The following is a 25,615-nucleotide window of genomic DNA, read 5'->3' on the forward strand; positions in this document are numbered from 1 at the left end:
ACTAAAGGAAGGCACAGAAGCACTGTGCCAGCCACTCTCCATGGTGTATAACAAATCACAGGTAACAGGTGAACTGCCAGAATTTTGGAAGGCGGCAAACGTGGTCACGATATATAAGAAGAGGGATAGACAGGAGGCACTGAACTACAGGCCAGTGTCCCTAACTTGCATACCATGCATGCTGATGGAGGAAATTGTGCGAAAAAAGCTAGTCGAACATCTGGAGCGAAGGAACTTTGTGTTACACCACCAACATGGTTTCAGGGATGGCAAGTCATGCCTCAGAAGATTAATTGAATTCTACGATCAGGCAAGAAAGAGAGGGGTAGGCAGACTGCATATTTTTGGATTGCCAGAAAGCCTTTGACACAGTGCCACACCAGAGACTAGTGCGAAAGCTGGAGATGCAGGCAGGAGTGAAAGGGAAGGTACTCCATTGGATAAGGGAGTACCTAAGTAACAAAAAATAGCGAGTCACTGTGCGGAGTGAAGTATCATATTAGCGAGATGTCACCAGTGGGGTACCGCAGGGTTCAGTCCCTAGACCCATACTGTTTCTTATATATCTAAATGATCTTCCAGATGGTATAGAATCATTCCTCTTATTGTTTGCTGATGATGCAAAAATTATGAGGAGGATTAAGACGGAGGAAGACAGTATGAGACTACAAGATGACCTAGACAGACTGCATGAATGGTCCAACATATGGCTACTAAAGCTCAACCCGAGTAAATGTAAGGTAATGAAACTATGCAGTTGAAACAGGAGGCCAGGTACAGGATACAGAATGGAAGATGAAGTCCTTCATGAAACGGACAGAGAGAAGGATCTAGGAGTTGATATCACACCAAACCTGTCTCCTGAAGCCCACATCAAAAAAATAACATCTGCGGCGTATGCGAGGCTGGCTAACATCAGAACTGCCTTCAGGAACCTGTGTAAGGAATCATTCAGAATCTTGAATACCACATATGTAAGACCAATCCTGGAGTATGGGGCCCCAGCATGGAGCCCGTACCTTGTCAAGCACAAGGCCAAGCATGAAAAAGTTCAGAGATAGGTCACTAGGCTAGTCCCAGAACTAAGAGGCATGAGTTACAAAGAAAGGCTGCGAAAAATGCACCTCACGACACTTGAAGACAAAAGAGTAGGGGGGGGGGGACATGATCACTACCTTCAAAATTATCAAAGGAATTGACAGGGTAGATAAAGAAAAACTTTTTAAAACGGGTGGTACACGAACAAGGGGACACAGGTGGAAACCGAGTACCCAAATGAGCCACAAGGACGTTACAAAGAACTTTTTCAGTGTCAGATTAGTTACCAGATGGAATGCATTAGGCAGTGATGTGGTGGAGGCTGACTCCATACACAGTTTCAAATGTAGATATGATAGACCCCAGTAGGCTCAGGAATCTGTACATCAGTTGATTGACAGTTGAGAGGCCCGACCAAAGAACCTGAGCTCCATCGCCCACAAGCACAATTAGGTGAGTACACACACACACACACACACACGCACACACACACACACACACACACACACACACACACACACACACACACACACACACACACACACACGTACCTAGTCAAAGGTTTGCCACAAGACAAGCACCCGAACTGAGAGGTATGAGCTACGAGGAGAGGCTACGGGAATTAAACCTCACTTCGCTGGAAGACAGAAGAGTTAGGGGGGACATGATCACCACATTCAAGATTCTCAAGAGAATTGATAAGGTAGATAAAGACAGGCTATTTAACACAAGGGACACACGCACTAGGGTACACAGGTGGAAACAGAGTGCCCAAATGAGCCACAGAGATATTAGAAAGAACTTTTTAGTGTCAGAGTGGTTGATAAATGGAATGCATTAGGAAGTGATGTGGTGGAGGCTGACTCCATACACAGTTTCAAGCGTAGATATGATAGAGCCTATCAGGCTCAGGAACCTGTACACCTGTTGATTAATGGTTGAGAGGCGGGACCAAAGAGCCAGAGCTCAACCCCTGCAAGCACAATTAGGTGAGTACACACACACACTCACACACACACACACACACACACACACACACACACACACACACACACACACACACACACACACACACACAGTTGAGGAAAGACTGCGGGAAATGCACCTTACGACACTGGAAGACAGAAGAGTGAGGGGAGACATGATCACTACCTACAAAATCCTCAGGGGAATTGACAGGGTAGATAAGGATAAACTATTCAACACTGGCGGTATGCGAACAAGGGGACACAGGTGGAAACTGAGTACCCAAATGAGCCACAGGGACGATAGAAAGAACTTTTTCAGTGTCAGAGTAGTTAACAGGTGGAATGCATTAGGCAGAGATGTGGTGGAGGCTGACTCCATACGCAGTTTTAAATGTAGATATGATAGAGCCCAGTAGGCTCAGGAATCTGTATACCAGTTGATTGACAGTTAAGAGGCGGGCCCAAAGAGCCAAAGCTCAACCCCCGCAAGCACAATTTGGTGAATACACACACACACACACACACACACACACACACACACACACACACACCAATGCTGATGGGGTAGCCAATAAAGCAGAAGAGATAAAAGAAAAAGTTAGTGAGGCAGACCCAGACATAGTGGCAATAGTGCAAACTAAAATAAATGGCATGATCTCGGATGCAATCTTTCCAGAGGGGTACCAGGTGATAAGAAAAGAAAGGACACAGAGACAGGGAGGAGGAGTGGCACTACTAATAAAGCGGAAATGGAAGTTTGATGAGCTGGAAAATCCGGGTACCAATGAAAGCACAAGCTTCATACATGGAACTCTGACAGTGGATGGGAAGAAGATTGTAATCTTGATACTCTACAATCCCCCACCAAACAGTAGAAGGCCCAGGCAGGAGTACGAGGACAGCAACAAGACATGTATGGATGAACTGCAGAGGGCAGCAACTTTAGCGCATAGAATGAGAGCGAAGCTGCTGGTCATGGGGGACCTAAATCACGGAGAGATAGATTGGGAAACGAGGAATCCCCATGGCGGGGAGGAGACCTGGGGAGCGAAGCTGGTAGACGTTATTGACAGGAATTTCCTAACACAGCATGTGAAAGAAGATACTAGGGAAAGAGGAGGGGATACGCCCAGCCTATTAGATCTCATTATCACTCAGAATGTAGAAGACATCGAGCAGTTGGAACATGAAATACCACTAGGAGCTAGTGACCATTGTGTCCTAGTCTTTGACTACATGATGGAGTTTAAAATTGTGACCAAAGGACAAGAGGTCCGGGAAAGGAGACTTGATTACAGAAAAGGGGACTACAGAAGGATAAGGGACTACCTGGGAGAAGTGCAGTGGGAGGAAGAACTTAGAGGAAAAACAGTGCAAGGTATGATGAACCAAGTCATATTGAAATGCAAGGAGGCTGAAATTAGATTTATTCCAACAATAAAGGAAAAAAGCAGGAGGGAATATAATAACCCATGGTTTAATAGACAGTGTCAGGAAGCAAAGGTGAGAAGCAGGAGGGAGTGGAGGAAGTACAGAAGACAAAGGACAGAGGACAACAGGATTAGATGTAACAGAGCTAGGAATGATTACATTAACATAAGACGAGTGTCGGAAAGAAATTATGAGAATGATATTGCAGTCAAAGCGAAAAAGCAACCAAAATTACTACATAGCCATATAAGAAGGAAGATGTCGGTAAATGACCAAGTGGCAAGACTGAGGAAAACAGAAGGGGCATATACAGAAAGCGACAAGGAAATCTGCGAGGTACTGAATGCAAAATTCCATGGAGTGTTCACAACCGAGCCTGAGCAGCTCCCATTGTTAGAAGAGATTACCTAAGATGAAAGACTATCAGATATAGAGGTGACAGCAGAGGATGTAATGAAACAGTGACAACACTGGATGCAAATAAAGCTGTTGGACCAGACAAAGTATCACCGTGGATACTTAAAGAGGCAGCGCAGGCTCTCAGCGTGCCTCTGGCAATGATCTTTAATGAGTCACTTATGTCGGGAGAATTGCCCAGTTGCTGGAAGGAGGCAAATGTCGTACCGATTTTCAAAAAAGGTGATAGGGAGGAGGCACTTAACTACAGACCCGTATCACTGACAAGCATCCCCTGCAAAATACTTGAAAGAATAATTAGGCTAAGACTTGTTGAGCACCTGGAGAGCATTGGGTTTGTAAACAAGCACCAACATGGGTTCTGGACAGGGAAATCATGCCTAACAAACCTTTTAGAATTCTATGATAAAGTTACAAGGATAAGGCAGGACAGAGAAGGCTGGGCAGACTGCATATTTCTTGACTGCCAAAAGGCCTTTGATACGGTACCGCACATGAGACTGCTATACAAACTTGAGAGGCAGGCAGGAGTAAGCGGAAAGGCCCTAGTATGGGTGAAGAACTACCTAACAGGAAGGAGCCAGAGGGTAATGGTAAGGGGCGAAAAGTCGGACTGGCGAACAGTAACAAGTGGAGTACCTCAAAGATCGGTGCTGGGACCAATCCTCTTTCTAATTTACGTAAATGATATGTTTACAGGAGTGGAATCATACATGTCAATGTTTGCAGATGACGCAAAATTAATGAGAAGAGTTGTGACAGACGAGGATTGTAGGATCCTCCAAGAGGACTTAAACAGGCTGCAGAGATGGTCAGGGAAATGGCTACTGGAGTTTAACACCAGTAAATGTAAAGTTATGGAAATGGGATCAGGTGACAGGAGACCAAAGGGACAGTACACAATGAAGGGGAACAGCCTACCTGTAACGATTCGAGAAAGAGACCTGGGAGTGGATGTGACACCTAATCTAACTCCTGAGGCACATATAAATAGGATAACGACAGCAGCGTACTCTACACTGGCGAAAATTAGAACTTCATTCAGAAACCTAAATGAGGAAGCTTTTAGGGCACTTTACACTGCCTACGTGAGACCCGTCTTAGAGTATGCCGCGCCATCATGGAGCCCCCACCTGAAGAAACACATAAAGAAACTGGAGAAGGTTCAGAGGTTTGCGACGAGGCTTGTCCCAGAGTTACGAGGGATGGGATATGAAGAGCGGCTGAAGGAACTGAACCTAACGACACTAGAGAAAAGAAGGGAGAGAGGAGATATGATAGGGACATATAAAATACTCAGGGGAATTGACAAAGTGGAAATAGATGAAATGTTCACACGTAATAATAACAGAACGAGGGGACATGGGTGGAAACTGGAAACTCAGATGAGTCACAGAGATGTTAGGAAGTTTTCTTTTAGCGTGAGAGTAGTAGAAAAATGGAATGCACTTGGGGAACAGGTTGTGGAAGCAAATACTATTCATACTTTTAAAACTAGGTATGATAGGGAAATGGGACAGGAGTCATTGCTGTAAACAACCGATAGCTAGAAAGGCGGGATCCAAGAGTCAATGCTCGATCCTGCAAGCACATATAGGTGAGTACATATAGGTGAGTACACACGGTGAATGTGGTCCCAATATACAAAAATGGCGACAGGCAAGAGGTACTGAACTACAGGCCAGTGTCCTTGACTTGTATACTATGCAAGGTGATGGAGAAGATTGTGAGAAAAACCTAGTAACACATCTGCAGAGACGAGACTTCGTGACAACCCATCAACATGGGTTCAGGGAGGGTAAATCTTGCCTTACAGGCTTAATAGAATTCTACGATCAGGTGACAAAGATTAAGCAAGAAAGAGAGGGCGGGGCGGACTGCATTTTCTTGGATTGTCGGAAAGCCTTTGGCACAGTACCGCATAAGAGGCTGGTACATAAGCTGGAGAGACAGGCAGGTGTAGCTGGTAAGGTGCTCCAGTGGATAAGGGAGTACCTAAGCAATAGGAAGCAGAGAGTTACGGTGAGGGGTGAGACCTCAGATTGGCGTGAAATCACCAGTGGAGTCCCACAGGGCTCTGTACTAGGACCTATCCTGTTTCTGATATACGTAAATGATCTCCCGGAGGGAAAAGACTCATTCCTCTCAATGTTTGCTGACGACGCCAAAATTATGAGAAGGATTAAGACAGAGGACAGCTTGAGGCTTCAAGAAGACCTAGACAAGCTGCAGGAATGGTCGAACAAATGGTTGTTAGAGTTTAACCCAAGCAAATGTAATGTAATGAAGATAGGGGTAGGAAGCAGGAGACCAGATACAAGGTATCATTTGGGAGATGAAATATTTCAGGAGTAAGAGAGAGAGAAAGACCTGGGGGTTGATATCATGCCAGACCTGTCCCCTGAAGCTCATATCAAGAGGATAACATCAGCGGCATATGCCAGGTTGGCTAACATAAGAACGGCCTTTAGAAACTTGTGTAAGGAATCTTTCAGAACATTACATACCACATATGTCAGACCAATCCTGGAGTATGAGGCTCCAGCATGGAGTCCATATCTAGTCAAGCATAAGACTAAACTGGAAAAGGTTCAAAGGTTTGCCACCAGACTAGTACCCGAGCTGAGAGGTATGAGCTACGAGGAGAGACTACGGGAATTAAACCTCACTTCGTTGGAAGACAGAAGAGTTAGGGGGGACATGATCACCACATTCAAGATACTCAAGGAAATCGACAGTGTAGATAAAGACGGGTTATTTAACACAAGGGGGCACACACACTAGGGGACACAGGTGGAAACTATGTGCCCAAATGAGCCACAGAGATATTAGAAAGAACTTTTTTAGTGTCAGAGTGGTTGACAAATGGAATGCATTAGGAAGTGATGTGGTGGAGGCTGACTCCATATACAGTTACACATGTAGATATGATAGAGCCAAGTAGGCTCAGGAATCTGTACCCCATTTGATTGACAGTTGAGAGGTGGGAGCAAAGAGCCAAAGCTCAAACCCCACAAGCACAATTAGGTGAGTACACACACACACACACACACACACACACACCTCTTACCCCCTCTCTTACCTGCCGTAATCTACAGACACCACAAATCCTCTTAACCCCCATCCCACGCGCACACACGTTCTCTCTCTCTATCTCTCTCTCTCGCTCTCTTTCTCTTGTTCTCTCTCTCTTTTTCTCTCTCTTTCTCCTGTTCTCTCTCTTTCTCCTGTTCTCTCTCTTTCTCCTGTTCTCTCTCTCGTGCTCTCTCTCTCGCTCTCTCCTGTTCTCTCTCTCGCTCTCTCGCTCTTGCTCTCTCTAGCTCTCTCTCTCTTGCTCTCTCTCTTGCTCTCTCTCTCTCTCTCTCTCTCTTGCTCTCTCTCTTGACAAGGGGCAAAATGGCAGGAGGACGCAACAGGGACATAGGAAACAGCCAGAGTGACTAAACGAAGGCAATGTTAACCCGAATTCAGGAGGGAGATGCATGAAATGAGGATTACAATTAACAACCTGCAAAGTGAGCTGACATCAGCAAGGGAGGAGATCAAATCCCTCACAGAGAAAAATAAAGAGACCGAGCATCAGATTATCATCCAAAGGGAAGGTGGGAATGTTACATTGGAAGGAAATGCCTCTGTACCTGAAACATTTGCGGACATACTGAAAAAGAGCTCAGAAGCAATGACCACAGTGAGGGAGGTAGCCATGCAAGCTGCTACCTCACAGGAAGCAGCAAGATGCACCACTCAGCTGCTGGAGAGAAAAAGATCAGTGGTAGTTGTAGGCATCAAAGAACAGGAAGGATCCAACAGGCAAGAATGGAATAGCAAGGATAAAGAGGCAGTACGTGGGCTACTGAAGGGTTTACAGATGGAAGGGGCTGAACAAAACATTGAGAAGGTTTTCAGGTTGGGCTGGTACAACAAGGACAGAAACCGACTTTTAAAGGTGGTGTTTACAAACGAAACCACGAAGGAGGATATTCTCGAAAGGAAGAGTCGTCTGCAGCATTTGGAGGGATACAAAAAAGTATTCCTGCAGTGGGACAGGACGAAGGAGGAGAGAGCCAGGGCAGCAGAGGCAAGGAGGAAGCGCAGGGAGAGAGGAGCGAACCAGGAGATCACAGCCCCCAACACAACAGTCCTAGAGACAAGAGGGGAACCCACGACCAGCATCCCAGCAACACCAGAGGGGAGGGCAATACCACCACCTCCCCTGCATAGAAACCCTCCCTTCCCCTCACCCTACCTGCCCCCACCCAACCCTCCCTCCCCCCACCCCATTCTGACCCTGTCACCCCTAATTTATAAGCATGAAAACTTCCCATTCAACTGTTGTTATTGTTATAAGCAGCAGGTGTGTGAGGAGGGTCGAGGTAGGTAAGTGAGTATGGAGGTGCGTCACGCCTCACAGCTGAAGCTGGGAGGCCACCACAATCTTCACTCAATAATACTCATCTTTGCGCTAAAGCGGCTTTCTTTTCCTGATAAAGACGGCGAGCGAGTGCCAGATTTGCTGCTCTAATCTTGTGACTCTTCCTCTTACATGTCATTGTGCAGTAGACGCAAGAAATGCAATATTCAGGAGCGAGAATAGAGAGCGCGTCGACAGAAGACCCTCACTCAACAGGACACAACATGTGACTGCTGGTTGTACCTCACTCACCCCCACTAGGAGGAGACAGTTGCCAATGTGTGTATATTTTATATTCATGCATACAGAGTTATTTCCCACATTATTACGAAAAATTTGACATTTAGAATGTACGACGCAATACCTTCTGCGCGCCACAGCCACGGGGCACCGGATTCTGACCAATTACGCATGGAAATGCACCATAAATACATCAATTTATATCATAATATTATTCGGATTGCACCACAGTGTTGCCAGAACTACATAGTATTTTTATAAATTTTTCAAAATATTACGATTTTTCCCAAATTTTTTCGTGTTTCCCCTATGCCCCCCTAAAACAACAACAACGAGTCTGTAGAATGTATTTGTTTGTTTTATAATAGGTTAGGTTAGGTTGGTTCGATAAGGCTGATGAGCTGAATCACAGAAAAATACAATGAGCTAGGATTTGAGTAGATTCAAGACATCATGACATAGCCTGTGATGTCACTTGCAGAGAACTGTTGAGCCATTAAGGGTTTCAGGGAATGTGATAATGAGAGGCTGGGTCCTTCCTTGGAACCGCTTGTAACGTCATGTTTAAAAGCAATGCCTATTGGCGGATCAAACCGCATTAGGGATTAGAATATCAGAATGGAGGTGACTGCAGAAGGCCTTATTTTAAACATACGAAACGGTTTCTAGTGAATCTAGTTAATTTAAATGTACACTGAATAAGTATTTTTACTTGTTATATGCTACAATTGGGTGTCGGGGAATCATGTTTTTGAGCGAATGAGTCGTACACAGGACTAACAGTGAAGGAGGAATTAAATACAAATGTCTGAGCGTATGCACCTAGGATTACTACTGAATTCCCCATTGAAGTCTCCCTATGCTAAATAAACGATCCTTGAAGAAAGATATTCAAATTTCAAATTTCAAATTGCATTCTCTACAAAGGCAAAGAAATAAGGGGTACCATGATAGAGGTGTTAGAGAATACATATGACAAAAGGGGGATATATTACCTATTAAAAGTAGCAACACGCGACAGAACATGAAATAATGGATATTAATTGGATAAGTTTTACATTTAGGAAAAAGACCTGGGTAAATACTGGTTCGGGTAACAGGGGTGAACTCTGAGATACATGTTAGTTTACACTGTGTGTTGTTCCCCTTGTTTCATACTAATGGATTTCTACCATTCCTAAGCACAATAAACGATCCTTGGATGGACACTATAAGTATAAAGCTTCCAGTTCCCTCTGACTATTAATAGAGTGACATTATTGAAGTCTATAAATAGAGATGAAAGGGGGTATTAATAGGGAATTGCCCTACTGCAGTTTATCTAATAGTGCTAGTTGATGTTTTGGTTGACCTAGATTGGAAAGTAAATAGGAGAACTGGCAAAGGCCTTCTGCAATTTGATTTCTTATGTTAAATATGCAATTTTATCTAGAAAAGGAACTTTGTAAATGGAAAACATTAAGAAAATGGGTTTAAATATGTTATTTCACTAAACTGACTTATAAAGGGAAGATGAAGACTGGCTAGCTGATGACGGTATTGACCATTAGCAATGCCTGTGCAGGGTGACCGGGGTATCTAAAAACTAATGCGCGAAGTCGCGACCTGTTAATTCCCTTGAGCGAAATTTTCATGGGCTATAAGGCAATCACTAGCCGAGGTAACTAAAAACAGTTATGATAAGTCACGAGCCATAACTAAAACCAGGTATGCCAAGTCATGACCCATCACCATTGTAACTAAAACCCAGGTATGCTAAGTCACGACCCATCACAATTGTAACTAAAACCAGGTATGCCAAGTCATGACCCATCACCATTGTAACTAAAACCAGGAATGCCAGGTCATGACTGTCGGAAAAAGCAAACCGGTAGTGACAGCATCAATCCCAGTACTCACCCTGGGAGGATACGTCCCTCAAAATTGTCCACCCTTGAGGATACGACCCTCACCATTGTCCACCTGGGAGGATACGTCCCTCAAAATTGTCCACCCTTGAGGATACGACCCTAAACATTGTCCCAAATAGTCAGCTCAAACTGACTATTTGGCAGGCTAAGGGAACTCAAAATGCCCATATCTCCCCCCCTACTTTGTCTTGACCAATCAGCACGAAGCCGGCACAACTCAAGGTGCCGCTACCAATAACAGCTGTTCGCGCCAAAACTCAACTAGGAGCAGAGATGCCTAACCCAATCACAGGCCTCCCTCACCCTCAGGCGTCCCGGGACGTCACAAGGAGGGGGAGGCCTACAGACAGTGGCGCAATGTCTCACATGGTGGGGGGGGGGGGGGGGAACATTCACCCCTCTGTCACACCCCCCCCCCCTATAATGGTCTAGACAAGTACCTACTCACACCGCTCACTTTCAACTCCCATCCTATTTCAGAGAAACAGGAAAATTTCTGTAATTCTCTCTACAGAGCAATCACAGACTTCTGACTAGTCTTAAATGATAGTCCATAGCATGAGCTTTCATCCAACACCTCACAAGTGTATGTTCGTTTGAAAACTTCTTAAATAGAGTCCCTGGAGCGACTAGCCTAATCTAGAAAACTAGGAAAACTAGCTGAGGGAATCTACATTCCCTCACAGATACGACCCTCAGCATTGTCAACCCGGGAGGATACGACCCTCAACATTGTCAACCAGGGAGGATACGACCCTCAACATTGTTCACCTGGGAGGATACGACCCCTCAACATTTTCCACCCTTGAGGATACGACCCTCAACATTGTCCACCTGGGCGGATACGACCCTCAACATTGTCCATCAGGGAGGATACGACCTTCAACACTGTCCACCAGGGAGGAAACGACCCTCAACATTGTCCACCCTTGAGGATATGACCCTCAACATTGTCCACCTGGGAGAATACGACCTTCAACATTTTCCAATTGGGAGGATACGACCCCTAAACATTGTCCACCTGGGAGGATATGACCCTCAACATTGTCCACCCGGGAGGATACGACTCTCAACATTTTCCAGCCAGGAGGATACGACCCTCAACATTGTTCAGCCGGGAGGATACGACCGTCAACATTGTCCACCCAGGAAGATACGACCCACAGCATTGTCCACCAGCGAGGAAACGACCCTCAACATTGTCCAACCAGGCGAAAACGACCACTAAGCATTGTCCACCCATGAGGATACGACCCTCAACATTGTCCACCAGGGAGGATACGACCCTCAACATTGTCCACCTGAGAGGATACGACCCTCAACATTGTCCACCAGGGAGGATACGACCGTCTACATTGTCCACCAGGGAGGATACGACCCTCAACATTGTCCACCAGGGAGGAAACGACCCTCAACATTGTCCAACCAGGCGAAAACGACCACTAAGCATTGTCCACCCATGAGGATACAACCCTCAACATTGGCCACCAGGGAGGATACGACCCTCAACATTGTCCACCAGGGAGGATACGACCCTCAACATTGTCCACCTGAGAGGATACGACCCTAAACATTGTCCACCTGGGAGGATACGACCCTCAACATTGTCCACCTGGGAGGATACGACCCCTCAACATTGTGCACCTGGGAGGATACGACCCTCAACATTGTCCACCCTGGATGATACGACCCTAAACATTGTCCACCAGGGAGGATACGACCCTCATCATTGGCCACCAGGGAGGATACGACCCTCAACATTGTCCACCCGGGAGGATGCAACCCTCAACATTGTCCACTCAGGAGGATACGACCCCTCAACATTGTCCGTCCAGGAGTATACGACCTTCAACATTGTCCACCAGGGAGGATACGACCCTCAACATTGTCCTCCCGGGAGGATACGACCCTCAACATTGTCTACCTGGGAGGATACGACCCTCAACATTGTCTACCTGGGAGGATACGACCCTCAACATTGTCCACCCGGGAGGATACGACCCTCAACATTGTCCACCCGGGAGGATACGACCCTCAACATGGCCCACCCGAGAGGATACGACCTTCAACATTGACCACCCGGGAGGATACGACCCTCAACATTGTCCACCAGGGAGGATACGACCCTGAACATTGTCCACCCGGGAGGATACGACCCTGAACATTGTCCACCAGGGAGCTTACGACCCTGAACGTTGTCTACCCGGGAGGATACGACCCTGAACATTGTCCACCCAGGAGGATACGACCCTCAACATTGTCCACATGGGAGGATACGACCCTCAATATTGTCCACCCGGGAGGATACGACCCTCAACATTGTCCATCCAGTGAGGATACGACCCTCAACATTGTTCACGTATGAAGATACGACCCTTAACATTGTCCACCCGGGAGGATACGACCCTGAACATTGTCCACCCGGGAGGATACGACCCTGAACATTGTCCACCAGGGAGGATACGACCCTCAACATTGTCCATCCAGGGAGGATACGACCCCTCAAGATTGTCCATCCAGGGAGGATACGACCCTCAACATTGTCCACCCAGGAGGATACGACCCTCAACATTGTCCACCCAGGAGGATACGACCCCTCAACATTGTCCATCCAGGGAGGATACGACCCCTCAACATTGTCCATCCAGGGAGGATACGACCCTCAACATTGTCCACCCGGGAGGATACGACCCTCAACATTGTCCACCTGGGAGGATACGACCCTCAACATTGTCCACCCGGGAGGATACGACCCTCAACATTGTCCACCAGGGAGGATACGACCCTCAACATTGTCCACCCGGGAGGATACGACCCTCAACATTGTCCACCCAGGAGGATACGACCCCATAACATTGTCCATCCAGGGAGGATACGACCCTCAATATTGTCCACCTGGGAGGATACGACCCTCAACATTGTCCACCTGGGAGGATACGACCCTCAACATTGTCCACCCGGGAGGATACGACCCTCAACATTGTCCACCAGGGAGGATACGACCCTCAACATTGTCCACCAGGGAGGATACGACCCTCAACATTGTCCACCTGGGAGGATACGACCCTCAACATTGTCCACCTGGGAGGATACGACCCTCAACATTGTCCACCAGGGAGGATACGACCCTCAACATTGTCCACCCGGGAGGATACGACCCTCAACATTGTCCACCAGGGAGGATACGACCCTCAACACTGTACAGTGGATGGTGTTCATAACAACATTGTGTAGCCAGGTTGTATCGGTAGTACAGTTGGGTTCCTTCTTCACTCAAAACCGGGAATTCCCAGCGGGAGGAAAATGGTTTTCTATCACCTAATGCAGCCGTTCACCTAGAAGTAAAAAGGCACCCAGGAGTTTTTTAGCTTGTTCTGAGGTTGCATCCTGTGGAGGATCGGTAATTCATCCTTGGGGGGAATTTGGATATAAGCCTAACGTATCTAATATGACCAGACTGCCTGCCCCTGTCAAAGTATATTATTATTATAACAACATTACAAAGTCAGGTGTTGCATAACAACATTACAGTCAGGTGTTGCATAACAACATTACAAAGTCAGGTGTTGCATAACAACATTACAAAGTCAGGTGTTGCATAACAACATTACAAAGTCAGGTGTTGCATAACAACATTACAGTCAGGTGTTGCATAACAACATTACAAAGTCAGGTGTTGCATAACAACATTACAGTCAGGTGTTGCATAACAACATTACAAAGTCAGGTGTTGCATAACAACATTACAAAGTCAGGTGTTGCATAACAACATTACAGTCAGGTGTTGCATAACAACATTACAGTCAGGTGTTGCATAACAACATTACAGTCAGGTGTTGCATAACAACATTACAGTCAGGTGTTGCATAACAACATTACAGTCAGGTGTTGCATAACAACATAACAAAGTCAGGTGTGGGGAAAACTTTTCGCATCACTTATCCGGGACTAAGTTAACTCAGCTGTCAGGGGGGCCTGACAGCTGAGTGGATAGCAGTTCGGATTCGTAGTCCTGAGGTTCCTGGTTCGATTCCTTGTGGAGGCGGAAACAAATAAGCAGAGTTTCTTTCACCTTGATGCGGATGTTCACCTAGCAGTAAATATGTACCTGGGAGGTAGACAGCTGCTACGGGATGCTCTCTGGGGATGTGTAACAAAAAGGAGGCCTGGTCAAGGACCGGGCCGCGCGGACGCTAAGCCCGAAATCATCTCAAGATAACCCCAAGAAGAGGTTATCACATATAATTTCCTTATACAACATGCAGTGATAAAATACTTCTGTCGTTGTATTAATTAAACATAAAATAAATTGTCTTAGTTAGCCATAAAAGGGTCAGCGTGTGTGACAAATTTTGATGTAGATTTGACTAAATGTAAACTCTGTCAGCAGAACTATTCGTATACTTTGCGTCATTATATAATGGGATGTGAAAAAATCGCGGAATTTAGAGATAACACCATCAATAGTGTCCAAGAAATGTGTAAGTACTTCATTCAAAATGATGTGCTGCCCGAAAACTTAGCGAAGTATCCAAAATTGGCTTACTGTAGGTTATGCATGCACATGACTGTAAAGCTGCCGCTCAGTTGGATGGGTGTGGAGCACATGACTGTAAAGCTGCCGCCCAGTTGGGTGGGTGTGGAGCACATGACTGTAAAGCTGCCGCCCAGTTGGGTGGGTGTGGAGCAAGACTAGTAACTGTGCGACTCACCATAGATGTAAAGTGCCTTGTATAGTGCCTGTTGTGAGCCTCTTGCTGAATCACTTGTGATACAAAAGACTATTAATGTGTGTATTTGTGTAGATGATTAATTATATATATGTGTATGTATATATGTATACGTATATATATGTACATGTATGTATGAATATGTGTACATGTATATATAACATTAATAATTGTGTAATTAGCGTCAACAGATTATTATTTGCTTAGCTAAACGAACTAGAGGGTTCCGTTCCTGAACCGATTATGTGCCTCTGTAATCCTTTACACCACCGCCCACGGGATGGGTATGGGGTGCATAATAAAGAAAGAAATTGAAATTGAGTGATATTATTGCCAAGTCATTTAACAATGTATGTATGTGATGTAACTATATAACCTGATCTTGTAAAAATATCTTAATCACCTTCAGTGGTTAAGTTCTTTATAACACACTATATATATATATATATATATATATTGTGATGGAAAAAAAGAAATGTAGGTGTTCTGCAGTCCTTCCAATGGCTGATGTCAATGCCAATCACATTTACAAAAAAAAAAAATTTACTGCATGGCTGTTGCCTCCTGTGGTATAGTAAGGGAAAAACACGCAAAACAAATCGTATGAACAATGAAACTTTAATTAACTTGAAAACAAATATGAACAAAGATAATACTGCCATATACGGCAGGTATGTTGACATTTTTACACAGGTACCTGATGTCAGACATCTGCAGGAGCTGAAGGAGGCATTTAAGCAGAATTCTGTGTTGCGTTTCACTTACGAGATGGAGAAGGATGGGAAGCTGCCCTTTCTAGATGTAACAGTCATGGAAAGGAGCGGAGGTTTCCACACTGCAGTCTACACTAAGGAAACAAACATAGGAATGTGCCTAAATCCCAACAGTGACTGCCCAGACAGGTACAAGAGGAGTGTTGTTAACGCTTATGTCGACCGTGCTCTCAGCCACAGCTCAGAATGCAAGCAAGTCGACGAAGAACTCTGTAGGGTAAGGCAGGTCCTAGTCAACAATGGCTTCTCCAATGATTTCGTTGAAGACATCATAAGAAGGAAAGTGAAACGCCATGCAACCTCTGAAGAGACAACTAACACAACACCTATACCCCCTATTAGACTATTTTACAGGAACTTCTTTTCCACAGCTCATAAAACGGAGGAAAGGGTCCTGGAAGATATTGTTAATAGAAACGTTATCCCTACAGACAAAAATCAGAAGATACAACTGACGATTTACTATAAAACCAAGAAAACGGCCAACCTACTCATGAGAAACTCTTCAGACACATAGCAGAACGCTTTAAAAGAGACCAACGTCGTCTATGCCTTCAAATGCCCTCTTGGGGACTGTAAGCCTCAAAAAACTCAGTATATAGGCAAGACAACAACATCTCTTTCCAGGCGTTTAACGATGTATAAGCAACAGGGCTCCATTAAGGAACATATAATCTCTTCCCACAACCAAACCATCACCAGAGAAATCTTAGCAAACAACACAGAAATCATCGATAGATACAGCGATAGCAGGCGGCTTGGCATCTGCGAGGCACTACACATCAAGAAGTCAACACCAGCAATCAACAGCCAATTAATGCACAACTATATTCTACCCACTTCAAGACTCCGCTCCAATATAGAAGCATCAAGAAATATGGGCCAATAGGCCGTCTGCAATTACTTCCATTCTTACCTTCAATACCCATTGTTTCGTGTTCTGGCTTGTGTTGAAAGTTTGTTTTCACCTCATCCAAAACTGTTGTAACATATCACCTACCCAAATGCAGGTATAAAAAATCGAAGATGTTTAAGCTCTATTCAGTTATAGTTGTGTGTGTGTGTGTAAACTAAAGTCTGTAGGTCGTGTGGCCCCAGACATCAGGTAGTGTGGCGGGTGGAGGGCAGGTGCAACTGGACACGCAGCCAATCAGCGATGAGCAGGCGACGGACATGTAGTTGGGTGATTCGAGTGGCGGAGGGGGGGGAGCAGGTGTTCCTGGTGCTGCATACGTTTGCTCTCTGGCAAACCTTGGTGTTGTATTTGTTGGATATTTCTTCCATATTAGTTGTATATAGCGACGAACTTAGGAGGGAAGAGCAGGCTCAATCTCTTGAAGGAGATTATCGCCACAATATATATATATATATATATATATATATATATATATATATATATATATATATATATATATATATAAATATATATATATATATATATATATATATATATATATATATATATATATATATATATATATATATATATATATATATATATATATATATATATATATATATATATATATATATATATATATATATATATATATATATATATATATATATATATATATATATATATATATATATATATATATATATATATATATATATATTAAATATGACCGAAAAAGTAAGATTAATAATTCTAGCACGAATTTTCTTGATCTTTCTTATGTTTCTTTTCACTGTTGATGGTAATTGAAAAATCAATTCTCCAAAATTCATTTTTATTTCCAGTCTGACGCGACACTTGAGCGCGTTTCGTAAAACTTATTACATTTTCAAAGACTTTAGTTTACACACACACACACAACTATAACTGAATAGAGCTTAAACATCTTCGATTTTTTATACCTGCATTTGGGTAGGTGATATGTTACAACAGTTTTGGATGAGGTGAAAACAAACTTTCAACACAAGCCAGAACACGAAACAATGGGTATTGAAGGTAAGAATGGAAGTAATTGCAGACGGCCTATTGGCCCATATTTCTTGATGCTTCTATATTGGAGCGGAGTCTTGAAGTGGGTTGAATATAGTTGTGCATTAATTGGCTGTTGATTGCTGGTGTTGACTTCTTGATGTGTAGTGCCTCGCAGATGCCAAGCCGCCTGCTATCGCTGTATCTATCGATGATTTCTGTGTTGTTTGCTAAGATTTCTCTGGTGATGGTTTGGTTGTGGGAAGAGATTATATGTTCCTTAATGGAGCCCTGTTGCTTATACATCGTTAAACGCCTGGAAAGAGATGTTGTTGTCTTGCCTATATACTGAGTTTTTTGAGGCTTACAGTCCCCAAGAGGGCATTTGAAGGCATAGACGACGTTGGTCTCTTTTAAAGCGTTCTGCTTTGTGTCTGAAGAGTTTCTCATGAGTAGGTTGGCCGTTTTCTTGGTTTTATAGTAAATCGTCAGTTGTATCTTCTGATTTTTGTCTGTAGGGATAACGTTTCTATTAACAATATCTTCCAGGACCCTTTCCTCCGTTTTATGAGCTGTGGAAAAGAAGTTCCTGTAAAATAGTCTAATAGGGGGTATAGGTGTTGTGTTAGTTGTCTCTTCAGAGGTTGCATGGCGTTTCACTTTCCTTCTTATGATGTCTTCAACGAAATCATTGGAGAAGCCATTGTTGACTAGGACCTGCCTTACCCTACAGAGTTCTTCGTCGACTTGCTTGCATTCTGAGCTGTGGCTGAGAGCACGGTCGACATAAGCGTTAACAACACTCCTCTTGTACCTGTCTGGGCAGTCACTGTTGGGATTTAGGCACATTCCTATGTTTGTTTCCTTAGTGTAGACTGCAGTGTGGAAACCTCCGCTCCTTTCCATGACTGTTACATCTAGAAAGGGCAGCTTCCCATCCTTCTCCATCTCGTAAGTGAAACGCAACACAGAATTCTGCTTAAATGCCTCCTTCAGCTCCTGCAGATGTCTGACATCAGGTACCTGTGTAAAAATGTCAACATACCTGCCGTATATGGCAGTATTATCTTTGTTCATATTTGTTTTCAAGTTAATTAAAGTTTCATTGTTCATACGATTTGTTTTGCGTGTTTTTCCCTTACTATACCACAGGACCTTACAGACCTTCTTTTGTAAGGTCTGATGGCGTAGTGGGTTAAAGCATACTAGTTATGCCAGCTACTGGAAGGTAGTTGTGCTTTCTGGGTTCGAGTCCCACTGGTGGGTGTTGTCCAAAGATTGTTAATCTTCACTTGTGGTTTATGCAAGTATAGGCTTATAAGCTGGACACGAGTTCTCTCACATTGACAGTGGCTTGATGAAAAATGCAGACTGACCCCTCACTCATCTGGTGCCTTCGGGAGGTGGAGATGTTTGAGATATATATATCTCGAACTATCTACTTCTTTTGTAAGGTCTGATGGCGTAGTGGGTTAAAGCATACTAGTTATGCCAGCTACTGGAAGGTAGTTGTGCTTTCTGGGTTCGAGTCCCACTGGTGGGTGTTGTCCAAAGATTGTTAATCTTCACTTGTGGTTTATGCAAGTATAGGCTTATAAGCTGGACACGAGTTCTCTCACATTGACAGTGGCTTGATGAAAAATGCAGACTGACCCCTCACTCATCTGGTGCCTTCGGGAGGTGGAGATGTTTGAGATATATATATCTCGAACTATCTACTTCTTTTGTAAGGTCTGATGGCGTAGTGGGTTAAAGCATACTAGTTATGTCAGCTACTGGAAGGTAGTTGTGCTTTCTGGGTTCGAGTCCCACTGGTGGGTGTTGTCCAAAGATTATATATATATATATATATATATATATATATATATATATATATATATATATATATATATATATATATATATATATATATATATATATATATATATATATATATTTATATATATAATATATATATATATATATATATATGAATGTGTATACGGTATATGTGGAAGCTAATTAGAATTACTTTTCACCGTTGTAAATGCACATCAATGACACTATATTAATAACACATGGACCACTTTATGTTGAGCAGACGTAACTCTGTGTATTTATGTCTGTCTGTTAGATAAGCATTTTAACAGCACTACAATCCTCGTCTGTGGATGATTGTTCAATAAATCCCTGAATTATATGTTTAACAGATCTCTCACGCTGTCCATGGAGGATAGAAGAAAATGTATATATGCTAGTTTGCATTGTCAATGTGTGGCCACGTCTGTGGTAGAAAATAATAATAATAAAAAAAATAACGTCATTTAATTATCTCACACCCCAAACATTATTACTTACTTTAACTGTAAAAGCACCAGTCTGAGGACTGGGAGAATAAAAAATAAATATTCGAAATAAAACTAAGTTATGAGTAATTAAATCAACTCAATAAAGCCACTCCTTCCGGTTATACACAAAGACGCATCTGGTGTGAGATCCCTGCCAGCCAGGTGGTTACATAACAGCATTTTGAAGGCTGGACGTCACACAACGAAACATATTTCAGTAAAGAATTTATAATTTTAAAAGCTATTAATACATAGTTTAGATGCTATTAATATTATCCAAAACACCCAGTTCTCATCAGGTAATAAACCAAGCAGTAAGGTGAGTGGATGGCTCAGTATGTCTTCTTGTTATATCTTAGAACATATCAGTAACGACCGTGACTGTATCTTGGTGTATGTCCTCAGGCATTACCCTGGACGCCAGGAGCTACGTGGACAACCGGTACGCCAGAGCCTACATGGACCCGGACTCCCAGGACGCCATGGGCTACGTGGACCCGGACACCTTGGGCAGTCTGCCGTGCCAGGGAAGGATACTCACCCTGACTATCAGCTGGCTCCTCACTGATGACGACCCCGCCATAGACTGGTGCTGCCACCTGGCGGCTCAGCTGTGTCCTCTCTCAGGAGAAGGGTATAGTCGCCTGCACTTCACTCATACGAGTCTCACCAGTACGAACTAACTACATTTTAACACGTCAATATCTATAACTCAGTTGTTTAATTCACAGTGCTTCCAGTGGTTTCAAAAACAATTTTACGTTAAAAGTCATGAATTACAGAAGGTATAAGGCTTCCTGAGTAACTTTGAGCACCATTTACCGACCAAGAATATTCATTAAGCAAGCTTCACTGCTTATAAAACATAACAGATTAATATTTAGTCAAACATTGTCTTGTTTACTACAAGCTAGATTTACTTGATATAAGTATTTTTTGCCATGAGTGTGTGACATAGCCAGGTGTGAGTGGGGAGAGTAGCCAGGTATGAATGGGGAGAGTAGCCAGGTTTAGGTTTCACTGTTCCCTCTCATCTACAGGTGTGGGTGGGGAGAGTAGCCAGGTGTGGGCTTCAGTGTTCCCTCCCATCTGCAGGTGTGGATAGGGATAGTGGACAGGTGTGAGTGTGGAGAGTAGCCAGGTGTGGGCTTCAGTATTCCTTTTCATCGACAGGTGTGGGTGTGGAGACCAGCTAGGTGTGGGTTTCAGTGTTCCCTCTCATCCGCAGATGTGGATGGGGAGAGTAGCCAGGTGAGGGATTAAATTTTCCCTCTCATCTGCTGGTGTGGGGAGGCAGAGTAGCGAGGTGTGGGCTTCAATGTTCCCTCTCTTCTGCAGGTGTGGGTGGGGAGAGTTGCCAGGAGTGCCTTCAGTGTTCCGTCTCATCTGCAGGTGTGGAGAGGGGAGAGTAGCCAAGTGTGGGCTTCAGTATTCCCTCTTTTTGCAGGTGTGTGAGTTAAAAGTTGCCAGGTGTGGGTTTCACTTTTCCCTTCAGTCTGCAGGTGTTGGTGTGGAGCGTATCCAGGTGTGGGAGAATGATTAGCCAGGTGTGGGCTTCAGTGTTCCCTCTCACCTTCAGGTGTTGGTGTGGAGGTTAAGCAGGTGTGAGTGGGGAGATTAGCCAGGTGTGGGTTTTAGTGTTCCCTCTCATCTACAGGTGTGGGTGTGGAGAGTAGCCAGATGTAGGCTTCAGTGTTCCCTCTCACCTTCAGGTGTGGGTGTGGAGATTAGGAAGGTGTGAGTAGGGAGATTAGCCAGGTTTAGTCTTCAGTGTTCCCTCTCATCTGCAGGTGTGGGTTGTGGGTTGGTTGGGTTCTCCCAAGCCCACAACTGGGAGAGTTGCCAGGTGTGTTCTTCAGTGTTCCTTCTCATCTGCAGGTGTGGGTTGGGAGAGTAGCCAGGTGTGGGCTTCAGTGTTCCTACTCATTTGCAGGCGTGGGTGCGGAGAGTAGCCAGGTGTGGGCTTCAGTGTTCCTTCTCATGTACAGGTGTGGGTGTGGAGAGTAGCCAGGTGTGGGTGTGGAGAGTAGCCAGGTGTGGGCTTCAGTGTTCCCTCTCATGTACAGGTGTGGGTGTGGAGAGTAGCCAGGTGTGGTCTTCAGTGTTCCCTCTCATGTACAGGTGTGGGTGTGAAGAGTAGCCAGGTGTGGGCTTCAGTGTTCCCCCTCATCTGCAGATGTGGGTGTGAAGAGTAGCCAGGTGTTGGCTTCAGTGTTCCCCCTCTCATCTACAGGTGTGGGTGGAGAGAGACTCCTGCGAGGACTTCACCAGAGGGGCGTCACTGGTCACCACCTTGCGATCAGGATCCGGGACAGTAAGGAGAACAAGAAGCTCCTCCGAGAGCTCAGTGCGTCGCTTAACAATGTTAAAAATGTTGAAATATGGTAGATTATTGAGACCTGCCTCACGAGACCAATAATGTACAAGGACACATCTACGAGGAGCTGGTTGTTGAGACCAGCTTCACGAGACCAATAATGTACAAGGACACATCTACGAGGAGCTGGTTGTTGAGACCAGCCTCACGAGACCAATAATATACAAGAACACATCTACGAGGAGCTGGTTGTTGAGACCATCCTCACGAGACCAATAATGTACAAGGACACATCTACGAGGAGCTGGTTGTTGAGACCTGCCTCACGAGACCAATAATGTACAAGGACACATCTACGAGGAGCTGGTTGTTGAGACCTGCCTCACGAGACCAATAATGTACAAGGACACATCTACGAGGAGCTGGTTGTTGAGACCAGCCTCACGAGACCAATAATGTACAAGGACACATCTACGAGGAGCTGGTTGTTGAGACCTGCCTCACGAGACCAATAATGTACAAGGACACATCTACGAGGAGCTGGTTGTTGAGACCATCCTCACGAGACCATTGTAGATGTACCGTAATCTACAGATGTACATGTGTAGATGTACAGTAATCTACAGATGTACATGTGTAGATGTACAGTAATCAACAGATGTACATGTGTAGATGTACAGTAATCTACAGATGTACATGTGTAGATGTACAGTAATCTACAGATGCACATGTGTAGATGTACAGTAATCTACAGATGTACATGTGTAGATGTACAGTAATCTACAGATGTACAGTAATCTACAGATGTACATGTGTAGATGTACAGTAATCTACAGATGTACATGTGTAGATGTACAGTAATCTACTGATGTACATGTGTAGATGTACAGTAGTTTACAGATGTACATGTGTAGATGTACAGTAATCTACTGATGTACATGTGTAGATGTACAGTAATCTACAGGTGCACATAACATTGAGACCAATGTCCTCCTACACACGAGGACCTCGCTGGAACTCTTACCACTGACGGGTTATCAAAGTTTTATCACAAGTTGGGTTTAGTAAGACATACAACAAGACCATGTGTATGTTTGTGCTTTGTATAAGTTTTTGTGTGTTGGTTGTATGATAAATATATCCAAAGGTTACTTGATCAACCAGGCTGTGACTTTAGGCTGTGAGCAGACGTGTCTAACAGCCTGGATGACTAGACCAGCAAGCCATAGCGGCTTGGTCGGTGACCAGAACAGGAGACATGGTCGGTGACCAGACCAGCAGCCATGAGACATGGTCGGTGACCAGACCAGCAGCCAGGAGACATGGTCGGTGACCAGACCAGCAGCCAGGAGACATGGTCGGTGACCAGACCAGCAGCCAGGAGACATGGTCGGTGACCAGACCAGCAGCCAGGAGACATGGTCGGTGACCAGACCAGCAGCCAGGAGACATGGTCGGAGACCAGACCAGTAGCCAGGAGACATGGTCGGAGACCAGACCAGCAGCCAGGAGACATGGCCGGTGACCAGACCAGCAGCCAGGAGACATGGTCGGTGACCAGACCAGCAGCCAGGAGACATGGTCGGTGACCAGACCAGCAGCCAGGAGACATGGTCGGAGACCAGGGGTCATGGTCCCCAGAACCACCAACTGGTAGACTACAAGTGGGTGGTATGAATGTGTATGATGGTGGATTAAAGGATCTCTTGTGTCGGCGATGAGTCACAATAACGTGGCTAAAGTATGTTGACCAGACCATTCTCAAGTCGATTGTGACAATTGACTTGAGAATGGTCCAGGACGGACCGAAACGTCGTCGTCCCTTCACCTTCTAGTGTGTGGTCTGGTCTACAAATTTCTTGTGTCCATTGTAAGAATGAGTTTTTATGCTGTAGTATTAATGAACTTTGGTACGCAAGTGGTATGGATGGGTTTTGTTATATTAATGATATAAATAATTTGTTTATACTGGATATATGAACAGATATGGTATGCTGATGGCATGAATATGTTTTAGTATGCTGGAGGTATGAATGAGTTTTAGTATGCTGGAGATACCTTCCTTGAGGTTGTTTCGGGGCTTAGCGTCCCCGCGGCCCGGCCTCTTCATTGCTGGACTGGTCAACCAGGCTACTGGACGCCGCTGCTCGCAGCCTGACATATGACTCACAACCTCGTCGATCAGGTATCCTCTGGATACCTGATCAACCAGGTATCTCGAGTGTTCATGAGTGTTCTGTCATGAACACTGTGAGAGGTTGGCCAGTTATGCCCCTTATGTGTACTGAAATAGTATAAATATAGTGGAAGGGATAGATAAGCTTCCTTCCAGTCTGTAGTGGAAGGTATAAATAAGCATTTGTTTGCTGATTTTATGAATAAGTTTTGGTATGTAATTGATATATTAGCATTTTCTACACTTTATTACCATTATGACTTTATTTACTATTGTGTATTGGATCGCTATTATTAGTCTTGGCTCTTTATTTGTTAAGGGATCTTAGTTATTGTAACATTTTAAGGATTTTCGGCATTGAGAATTTTTCACTGACTTTTAGTCTTAACCTTATTATCCTCAAGATCAAGCAGGAGCATATATACACCTGTGTTATTGTAAGTTGCTTAATGTACAACTAAATACATTAAGTTGCCTATTGCAATTTACTATAATGCATTAAGCAGCTTACTGTATATATGTTCTTTAGTATTATCATTATTCTTTTGTAAATTTGCTCTAATACAGTAGCTAGCTTTTGGGCACTTACTTTATTACAGTAAGTAGCGTACTGTACAAGATATTTCATACAGTATTCACCTAGTTGTGTTTGCGGGGGTTGAGCTCTGGCTCTTTGGTCCCGCCTCTCAACCGTCAGTCAACAGGTGTACAGATTCCTGAGCCTATTGGGCTCAATCGTATCTACACTTGAAACTGTGTATGGAGTCAGCCTCTACCACATCACTTCCTAATACAGTATGCAGCTTACTGTTCAAGTAGTTTAATACAGCAAGTGTCCTTCAGCACACTTAAATGTACAATTTCTTTAGTAAAGAAACTACAATATGTACACCACCTTTGATACTGTAAGTAGTACTGTACTATATTTCTTATAGTACAATACAGCAAGT

General features: G+C 44.3%; 1 protein-coding gene across 1 annotated transcript in view; it reads left to right on the top strand.

Moving 5' to 3' along the window:
• The window catches only part of LOC123770527 (uncharacterized), a 30,973-nt gene extending 8,040 nt beyond the window's left edge, over positions 1-22,933 (top strand). Inside the window, exons 2-3 of the mRNA XM_045762520.2 lie at positions 20,578-20,844; positions 22,406-22,933. Of these exons, the coding sequence (XP_045618476.2) occupies positions 20,578-20,844; positions 22,406-22,560 (422 nt within the window). The 3' untranslated portion in view covers positions 22,561-22,933. The remainder of the gene's footprint in view (positions 1-20,577; positions 20,845-22,405) is intronic.
• The last annotated feature ends 2,682 nt before the right edge of the window (positions 22,934-25,615 follow it).

This window comes from Procambarus clarkii, chromosome 46, assembly GCF_040958095.1.
Source record: "Procambarus clarkii isolate CNS0578487 chromosome 46, FALCON_Pclarkii_2.0, whole genome shotgun sequence".
Lineage (NCBI taxonomy): Eukaryota > Metazoa > Arthropoda > Malacostraca > Decapoda > Cambaridae > Procambarus > Procambarus clarkii.